This window comes from Brachionichthys hirsutus, chromosome 20, assembly GCF_040956055.1.
Source record: "Brachionichthys hirsutus isolate HB-005 chromosome 20, CSIRO-AGI_Bhir_v1, whole genome shotgun sequence".
Lineage (NCBI taxonomy): Eukaryota > Metazoa > Chordata > Actinopteri > Lophiiformes > Brachionichthyidae > Brachionichthys > Brachionichthys hirsutus.
The window spans coordinates 3,870,648-3,880,356 of NC_090916.1; the positions used below are offsets into that span (position 1 = coordinate 3,870,648).

At 45.9% G+C, this 9,709-nt stretch overlaps 1 protein-coding gene across 1 annotated transcript; it reads left to right on the plus strand.

Annotated features, from left to right (window-relative positions):
- The first annotated feature begins 633 nt into the window (after nucleotides 1-633).
- Nucleotides 634-9,115, plus strand: sel1l (SEL1L adaptor subunit of SYVN1 ubiquitin ligase). The gene is made up of 21 exons (XM_068753593.1): nucleotides 634-721; nucleotides 860-897; nucleotides 1,494-1,686; nucleotides 2,692-2,859; nucleotides 3,369-3,474; nucleotides 3,868-4,030; nucleotides 4,160-4,213; nucleotides 4,330-4,389; nucleotides 4,481-4,562; nucleotides 4,664-4,818; nucleotides 5,128-5,184; nucleotides 5,260-5,328; nucleotides 5,441-5,518; nucleotides 5,691-5,753; nucleotides 5,940-6,027; nucleotides 6,183-6,331; nucleotides 6,443-6,608; nucleotides 6,699-6,773; nucleotides 6,850-7,022; nucleotides 7,092-7,220; nucleotides 7,325-9,115. Exons 1-21 carry the CDS (start codon nucleotides 634-636, stop codon nucleotides 7,604-7,606), a joined length of 2,436 nt encoding a protein of 811 aa, XP_068609694.1. The 3' UTR covers nucleotides 7,607-9,115.
- Nucleotides 9,116-9,709: the final 594 nt, after the last annotated feature.

A 9,709-nucleotide genomic window follows, 5' to 3' on the forward strand; every position in this document is an offset into this window, starting at 1 on the left:
GTTTCTCCAAGGCAACCACCTCTGCCTGTGTAAAGCGTTTGATGTCGTGGACAAACCCATCAGCGACAAACATAACTGTGTACGCACCCGATTCGCTGACGCATCTGTGCTCGCTCTTGATTGGCTACCGTCAAACTAAACTGCGCTGCGATTGGTCACACTGCGAGAATAGGAAGTGTCCATCAGCAGTAGTAGCTTAACCTAGCTAACTGTTATATATTTAATGTGAATCAAAGGCTTAAGGTTTTTTTTCTTTTTGCACCTTGTTGTTCAACTCGAATCCCTTGAAGTTCCGGAAGGTACCGGACAAGCAAGTCGGAGACAGAGAAGTTGCGTCCATCGCGAAAAAGACGCATTTTTGTTGCTGTTTGGCGGATAAGCTACACTAGCTTGTTAGCTTCCCAAACGTCATCTCAGATACTTACTACTCTGCGAGGTCTGCATTGGAATTCGTGACGACAGCTAAAATTAACGAAGTCGCTGAACCCGAGGGGCACATTGCTCGTTTTTAGCGGGACGGTCTTGAGTTAATTCATGCTGCGAATCCTCGTGTGACCCGTTTGTAACTGCTAACTGGATGTTTGGTGATAGATATAGCAGCCACAGCTAGCACAGACTGTTAGCGTCCAAGCGATGGGTTATAAAACACACCTAAGGACGGCAAGAGCGTTTTATCTGTTCGCTGTTCTACTGGCGGTCCTCGTCAGAGGAATATCAGCTGGTAAGTCTGTTTTTCTTTCTTTGTTATTTGTGCTTGCAGCAGTGGGTGCACGTTCGTCCAACTATTCCATGCAGCTGGAGAGAACCGGTTCGACCAGCTCAAGTTTATTTGTTTATTTGCTCTGTTAATACTTTTCAGATGAAGGCCAGCATGAGACTGACGACCCACAGCTGAAGGTACTCTATGAACTGTGGGACCCTGAGGCTGATTGGCATTATATGGATGAACAGTGGACCAGTATATAATTATGGGGGGTATTATCTGTTTCTATAATGTTTGGTTTGGCACATTCTCCTAGCGACCCAGTGGATTACCTGATATTTTCCCCGTGTGATAAGAGATGCACGATTTTAAACCAAGCTATTGCCTGAAACCTGTTTTTCTCTCACATTTGAATCTTAACCAAATGCATCCATTTTTGTTATTCTTTTGGAGACGATACATCAGTGTGTCCGAGTGCAAGTCTTTATATTATTGCATTAGGACATGCGTAGTATATTGGCTCTAAAATGAACACGTATACATATGTATATTTACTGCATACGTGAATCAAAAAGTTTCTAAATTGTTGAAGTTTCTCAAATGCAATCAAGAACAAACAAAAAGTGTGAACGTAAGTGTTGCAAGGGAGAAGCCAGCGTTCACACTAAACCAATATTTCATGTTCTATGGCATGGCCCGCCATAGGTTTTACCTTTGCAGTGGTCATCCTATTTAATATCTAACATGACTTTCCCATTCATCTGTTTATTGACAATCATTTATGTTCTAGTCTTACCATGACCCGGACTCTGAAGAGGAAGAAGCGCATCTTGCATCGGCAATTGTGTCCGGCGCATCTGTGACATCGGGACACGTTTCCCAAGCAGAAGAGGAGAACCAGACGCCTTCGGGTGGACTAGAGGGAGAGGTGAAGGAGGACCTTCCTGAACAGCCACCTCCACCTGAGGAGAAACCCAAAGAAGGTAAGATCCACAGTCGGTACTCTCAATACTTAACGCAGTGCAAGCGATTAAAAACAAACCACAGGATAACTGGCCGGTTTGGTAACTTTGCACATCGCATAACTTCTAAAGTGTGTCTTTAATGTCGAGTGCGTTGAATGTTTAAAACATCCTTTGTTTATACGGCTTGTGGAAGTGGATCACGTGGCGGCGACCAGTCCGACAAGCAAATGACTGACGTTAGCGACTGTTGTTTTAGTTCTACAAAAGCCAGAAGTGGAAGGAATAGTCATTGTACTACCGATGAGAGGATACAGTGGAAAATGTGGCTCTGCTAAGCTAAGTGGCTGCCTGTGGAAACCCGCAGGAGTGCCACTAAAGTGGCAGGATGACGAGGACCACTTAAGGTTGAGTGAGATGTAAAGTTGAGCTTTTGAACTCAGCAGTTTCTTAGATAGCGACTGACTATTTCAAACTAATTGTACCTGCTTATGACTTAAATTAAGACCTTAAGTTTTTCCCCCAGTGCATGAAGTGGTCTGATATATTTGTGCTTTATATTATATAATGAATGAATGGTTAAAGCTGAAATTACGTCTTATGTAAGCTTTTCCTGGAGGAGCCCTCGGCCTGTTTTGGGTGACAGTCAAGCTTGACTTACTGCTCTGTTGCCTTCAGGATTTCTGTCTTAAATCATCACATCTGTGCTTCAGAATGAAGACTCTTATTTTCTAAGCTTTGCTGACGATGAACTTGTGGACCTGCCAAAAGGTTTGTTGATTCTCAGCGGATGTGGTTTCGGGGTAGCGGCGGACTGGAGGAACTGTTGAACCCTGTGGGAAATTAGCAGCACCTTGCACCTGTGACTCAGAGAAAGTTGCATCATTTAACTCAACTGCTTTGGAATTTCCCCCAGCCTCTGTCACAAGTGCAGAATTGATCTTGTACAAAAATGTATATTTACTAACGGCAGGCTTTGGCTGTTAATATGAAGTTGTAAACTTATACTTTTTTATATATATATAGTTCCTGTGGTGAATGGAGGCACATCCCATGGAGATCCGTGCATCTTCCCATTCCGTTTCCAGGGGAATGAATACTCGGACTGTACCACTGACGGGCGGGGTGACGGGCGACTGTGGTGCGCCACAACCTACGATTATGACGCAGAGAAGAAGTGGGGATTCTGCGAGAGTAAGTGTTCGGCTTATCGGCCTCTGTCATTGTGTTGGAAATGTTCTTCCAACAGACAGCTAGCATGGAAACCTGGGTTTTATTATTGTGAAGCCAAAACCAGCATCAGTTTTAAGTGACGCACGCTTCTGATAGGTTTGTGCTGAGAAACTCACTGCTGTGCTCTCTCGGCTCCCTCTCTCCATTTACTCAGTAGCTCGTTCGACCGCTCCTGCTGTCTCTCTTTCAAGCTCTAGAATAACTTTGCATCTAGTTTATTTACAAAGCTATCAAAATATTAGAATTAAGCTGTGAAATATTTTTACGTTGTTTCGATCCATCATTTGTATCTCTGTATTTTGACCCTTTCAGTGAAGGGTTGACACGTATTTCTATAACACAAGTGTTTCCCAAATTACTAAATGTCACTTTTCATTTACAAAATGAAAATAATTGTACCGTCCCTTTACTGTCAAATGTTCCCAAACATCTGTTTGTTCTTATTGGCTTCCCTTGTTCCTCCTCCTCAGCGGAGGAGCAGGCGCAGCAGAGGCTGCAAGCGGAGGAGGCCGAGGAGCAGTATCAGACGTTCCTGCGCATGCTCAATGTCACCTCCAGAAAGACCCAGAAGAAAGAGTGAGTTTATTCCAGCAGAATTTCCCTCTCTGTGAATGTGAATCAAAAGTTAACAATCTTTTTTTTAATGAAAGTAATGTGCAATTTTACTTCATCTTAGATTCAACCAAGTAATCCTACTCCACCAACGATGACGTGCCTTTGTTCCTTTTATTTTTTTTATTACTCTTTGTTTTGCAACACAAACACATTTTTGTCTCAAGTAAAACTTCATGTCTTTCCAGCAGGCAATCTTCCTGGATCTGATTAGTAATGTAATGATATGGCTTTATGTGTCCAGCTTGGCACGTCCTTGTTAGCTTTAGGGTTTATTGCAGTTTAAGTACACACAATGTTCATTAACTGAGTCGATCCAACCCGACTCACGCGGCCTCTGTTTATCCACGCCATCAGATTATACGAAAAGCTGCTGAAAGTAGCGCAGAAAGGCCACCACAAAGCCATGGAGAAGGTGGCGTACGCCATGCTGTTTGGAGACTACATGAAGCAGAACATCACGAGAGCCAGAGAAATGTTTGAGAAACTCGCCATCGAGGGCTCGCCAAAAGCTCAGACGGTAAAAAGGCTTCATCCAAACTTTGACTGTTACTCCTGGAAAGTGTTGAAACCATATTAATATGACATCTTATTGAATAGTCTTTGAAAATAAGTCGCATAACTCTTGGTTTTATCGACTTTCCCACAGGCGCTTGGATTTCTGTATGCGGCGGGACTTGGAGTAAACTCGAGTCAGGCTAAGGTTAGTTTTTTCAGTCTATCCAGGGCACCATGTCTTCACTTTGATGTCTATTATAATACTGGACAAGACCTCTGCAGAAAGGATGCTTGTCTCGTATTGTCTCCCTTCTCTTCTAGGCTTTGGTTTACTACACCTTTGGTGCGCTGGGCGGGAACTTGGTTGCTCATATGATTCTCGTGAGTTGATTTGTTAAAACGGCAAAGACGCACGCATTCTTTTTTTCCTTTTGTAAAAGACTCAAATGATTTCCCGTCATCGTTCCATCAGGGATACAGATACTGGGGGGGTGTCGGAGTTCCCCAGAGCTGTGAGTCGGCGCTAACTCACTACAAGCTCGCAGCCAACCAGGGTCAGAATTTACTAGTTCTTGCTATATGATGGCGTCCGGTTCTTCGCAAGCGGATCCCCTGACTGTTATTCTGTCTCTCGACCCTCCCTCGTTGCCCGCAGTGGCCAGCGATGTGTCCCTGACGGGGGGCTCAGCAGTGCAGAGGATCAGGCTACAGGATGAGGTGGAGAACCCGGGCTCTAACAGCGGGATGCTGGAGGAGGACCTGATCCAGTACTACCAGTTCCTGGCTGAGAAAGGAGACGTGCAAGCTCAGGTAGAGGAGCCGACGATCGTTCTGTGCCGTTCGTTCAATGCGGACATTTATTCTTTCATTCAAATCCGTTTCGTCGCTGAAACCTGCCCAAAGAGTTCATCTATTTGACTGAAAAGTATTGATCATGGATACTTTGAGGGAAAATGATTAAGTATTAAATGCTAATGAGTAAATCCTGTTCAAAGAGATCGTTGGCGGCTCCTAATTACAATGAAAAATGTTTCACTGCGCATGCAGATACGTCGGCCGTATTGCAGTTCCTGTTTGGAGGAAGATGGTTCTAACTATGTTCTTTGTTTCTGCCGATAGGTGGGATTAGGCCAGTTACACTTGCATGGAGGACGTGGAGTAGAGCAAAACCCTCAGGTGACCATTCCCTCATTGTGCTTTTAAACGTCGTCTTCCTGTGGACCGGTATTTGTGACGCTTCCTGTCCAACAGAGGGCGTACGACTACTTCACCCAGGCTGCAAACGCAGGGAACACGCACGCCATGGCTCTCCTTGGCAAGGTGAAAGAGATCTGCTTCATGCCTTATTAGTATCTGGAAACTGCCCGATTTGATTATGACACCAGTTTAACACGTTCGATTTTTAAGCTGTGTGCCTCTTCCTGTTCTTCAGATGTACTCAGAAGGCAGCGAGTATATCGCTCAAGACAATAACACAGCGCTGCAGTACTTTAAGAAGGCGTCTGACTTGGTGAGCATTACCGGTACAACTTAAGTCTTTATCTCAGCATGGAAAATTCACCATGTTGTGTTTGTGTCTATTCTGGTCATTGTTGATCTTTAAGAAACGTTTCTGTTGCTTTACTGTCGTGTTCTTCAGTTGACTTCCTCTGTTTCTTTTTTTTTATTGTTTTTAAATCCAGGGTAATCCAGTGGGGCAGAGCGGCCTGGGCATGGCCTATCTATATGGCAGAGGTGTTCAAGTGGTAAGAGAACACTTTTAAATACCAGCTCAACCTGCGGTGCTAATCTCCTAATTATCGTCATGCTAAGAGGAATAGTTAGAGGCTGCCAGATAATTGATAAACATGTTATCAAAAATAAGCTCAGGCTCAAGAAATGAAGTTTCCAGGATCCCTCACCTCGTTTTACTGTCTTGTTTGTGTCTTCAGAACTACGAGCTTGCGTTGAAGTACTTCCAGAAGGCAGCGGAGCAGGGCTGGGTGGACGGACAGCTCCAGCTGGGCACCATGTATTACAGTGAGTGTCTGTTACTGTGAGGCGCAGCTGAGGCCCTTTCCTTTGTCGTCATCAGAAGATTTGATCAGTCTTTATTGAACCCCCCTCTCTTGACTAGTATCCGTCTTTCTTCTTCCCCGAGTTCATGATTCCTGTGTCCTCCTGTTGTCTCTCAGACGGCATCGGTGTGAAGCGTGATTACAAGCAGGCACTTAAGTTCTTCAACCTGGCCTCGCAGTCGGGCCACATCCTGGCCTTCTACAACTTGGCCCAGATGCACGCTACAGGAACAGGGGTGATGCGTTCCTGCCACACTGCCGTGGAGGTGAGGCATCCTGGAAAGAGACGGATAGTCTCCACGGTTACCCTTTTATTTTGTTGCACGTTCGACGACACTGACCTAAATGTTCTTTGTCTCCGACTGTCGCCCGTGCAGCTTTTCAAGAACGTCTGCGAGCGCGGCCGCTGGTCGGAGCGCCTGATGACGGCCTACGGGAGCTTTAAGGAGGGCGACACAGACGCTGCGCTGGTCCAGTACCTGCTGCTGGCTGAACAGGGCTACGAGGTGGCCCAGAGTAACGTGGCCTTCGTCCTGGACCAGAGTAAGAAAGAAAAGGCATTAATATCTCGATGTGAAGCAAAGGAAGTGGGGAAAAGTAGACGAGTGACATCATTGTATGACTCATTAATAGAAGGGGTCAATATCTTCAGTGAGAATGAGACCTACCCTCGTGCCTTGCTGCACTGGACGCGAGCTGCGGCACAAGGTGAGGCTGCACACAATCTGCCTCTCGTCCGGTTTGCCTGTGAGGAACCTTCCGCTAATGCTCTCGTCGTTCGAAGGTTACACCGTGGCGAGGATTAAGCTCGGCGACTACCACTTCTACGGCTACGGGACGGACGTGGACTACGAGACCGCCGTCATCCACTACAGGCTGGCGTCGGAGCAGCAGCACAGCGCTCAGGCCATGTTTAACCTGGGCTACATGCATGAGAAGGGACTCGGCATCAAACGGGTGGGCTGAGGGCGCCTCTGGAATGCCTCACTCGTTTGTCTCAAACTGATTTCCGACTGTTTCATGCAGGACGTCCATCTAGCCAAGCGTTTCTACGACATGGCCGCTGAAGCCAGTCCTGACGCCCAGGTCCCGGTCTTCTTGGCCCTTTGTAAGCTGGGTCTTATTTATACTCTGCAGTACCTGCAGGATCTTAACGTGAGTACTGCCTCTTGTATTTGCAGTTAACGCTTCAGTAGAATGAATTGACGTGACTCATATGGATCCTTCTCCTCCATCCTCTCCCGTTTGGCTCGGGTCAGTTGAACGAGCTCATTTCTCAGGTGGACCTGGACCAGGTTCTGGGTCCAGAGTGGGACCTCTACCTCATGACTGTGATCGCTCTGCTGTTGGGCACAGTCATCGCCTACAGACAGCGCCAACACCAAATCATAGTCCCCCTCCGCCCACCCGCCCCTACCCCGGCGCCTCCTCCGAGACCACCCCAGGAACATTTGCAAGGGCATCCTGAGACCCAGGGTCCGGCGCAGGAGGAGGAGGTGGAGGAGGAAGAGGAAGAGGAGCAGCAGCAGCAGCAGCAGTGAGAGGAAACCAGATGGAGTGAGGGCAGTCAGAAATGGACACGAGGCTCTGCCAGCCACACGGTGGAGCAGCGCACGCGCTCGCTAGCTGAATTCCTGCTAATGTGGGCTCCTCCCCCACTCCGCCTGCTCATCTTCACATGAGCTGCTCGCCTGTGCAGTCTCGACTCCCTTTCTCTCGTTCAGATATGCTGGTCCCGTATGTGAGAAAGGCGGTGGAGGTGTTGATGAACAAAGCATTGGAGGAATACCACAGACCTGGGACCTGTTAGTCAGAGACTCGGGATACTGCAGCAAGCACCCTGTCCCCACTGTGGAAATAACGTTGAGATTGTCACATCTGAAGCATCTGGGACTTGACCAATCAACGTAGTCTGCAAGCATAGTTTGAATCTGATTTGTGTGTCGTTTCTTCTCACTTTCTGGAGAGAATAATCGAGCGGACGGGCTTTGATCCTTACTTTGAGGAGCATCTAGAAATAAATCCATGCAGAAAAATGTGAACTAGATTTTTTGTTTTCTTCTAGTCCTTTGCTAGTCCTGATCTAAGTGCTGTAGAGCATCATGTTTTCGGATGTTTTGATTTGGATTGTGGGCTTCTGATTTTCAGACATTTATTGAGCGGGCAGACGTGGCAGTCATCTTTACAGTTGCAGTTGTGCATTTTAAATTTAGCAGTCAGGTGTGCAAATATTTGGAATTCAGGAAAAGGGAAGGATTTTGTTTATTCAGCGATGTTAGTGCAGAAATGAGAGATTTATGTTGTATGGTAGTTAAGAAGAGAATGAGAATCACGGGCGTTTAATTCAGAGAAAAACGTCACAAAAGCAAATTCAGCAAAAGAAAGAAGTTCTTTTATTTTTTATTTTTACACTGGTGGCTTTTTTTTTCCACACAGGTTTTGATTTCATTCTACAGGTTTGTTTTTGGAACGTCGCCCAGCTGTTCCGATCCCTCACCAGTGTTTGATCGTGCAGCCTTGTGTTAGCTGAGGCGGAAACTGGAGCAGACTTCAATATAACGGCGCCTCAAACTCTGAACTGATTCTACAGCTGAGAAGAAGTGGGTTAGGTGTGTGTGTGTGTGTGTGTGCGCGCGCTTATGCTCACACAACTTTAGCAGTCGTGTGAATTTCCACCCACTCAACAAAAGTTGGATTTCTGTGCTCTGCCTGCATCTTTCAGCTCAGATGAATCCAGGCCAGACACTATTTCTAAAACAAGTTTGTCTTTTTTGCCACGAGCAGTTGATTTGGTTCAATTCTACAGAGCGTGCTTGTTGTTTGAATTATTTAGCACTTATCTGCCAGTGGGATTGCATGAATGAAGTCTCAAGGGATGGTAAAATGTTATTTGCAGGACAATAAGAATGGTTCTAGTTTCACAGATTCTTTCACACATCGATACCCAAACGACTCGGAATGAGTTTACAATGAAACGCTGTTCAAGGATGTCAAAGACTGCATTTTTACCATCGCAAATACGAGTTTGTAAAGAAATTAAATAAATGATATATGGATATTTAAAAGCCCGCTTCCATATTTTTATTATTTTCTTTCCAAAAGGTTTTGGTATGTGGTATAAAATGTAAATGATGGCCGTATTCAGTGATTTCAAGTCTGTTAAATTGTTGCACTCTTTGCCAGTGCAACAATTTCAGCTCCACATTTGACATGTTCTTTTTGTGCTATTTTCAATTCAATATCGAGTTTGGCTGTTACCGTATATTATTAGATTATTATTAAATTAGAGAAGTCAGACAATTTCTACACAAGAACATGTGTGCCATCTTGTTTTCCTGCTGTTATGCTGACATTGATTGAATGGTCAGACTGGCTCTGATTGACCCTACAGGTTGTCAATCGGCTGGGGGTGGGGGTGGGGGTGGGGTAAAGTGACCGCTCTGCAAAACGGCATGGCATTGTGCAGCCCATAGGCCGGGGTGACCCATTGAACGGCGCACACACACACGTACCACCATGGAGTGGCTTTGGATCGCCGTGGCAACATATGTGCTCACGTCCCGCTCGGTCAAAGGTAAGTGCTAGAACATCCAGGAGGTCAGAGCACGTGAGGCTTTATTCATTAACAGCTTATATAAGGGGCT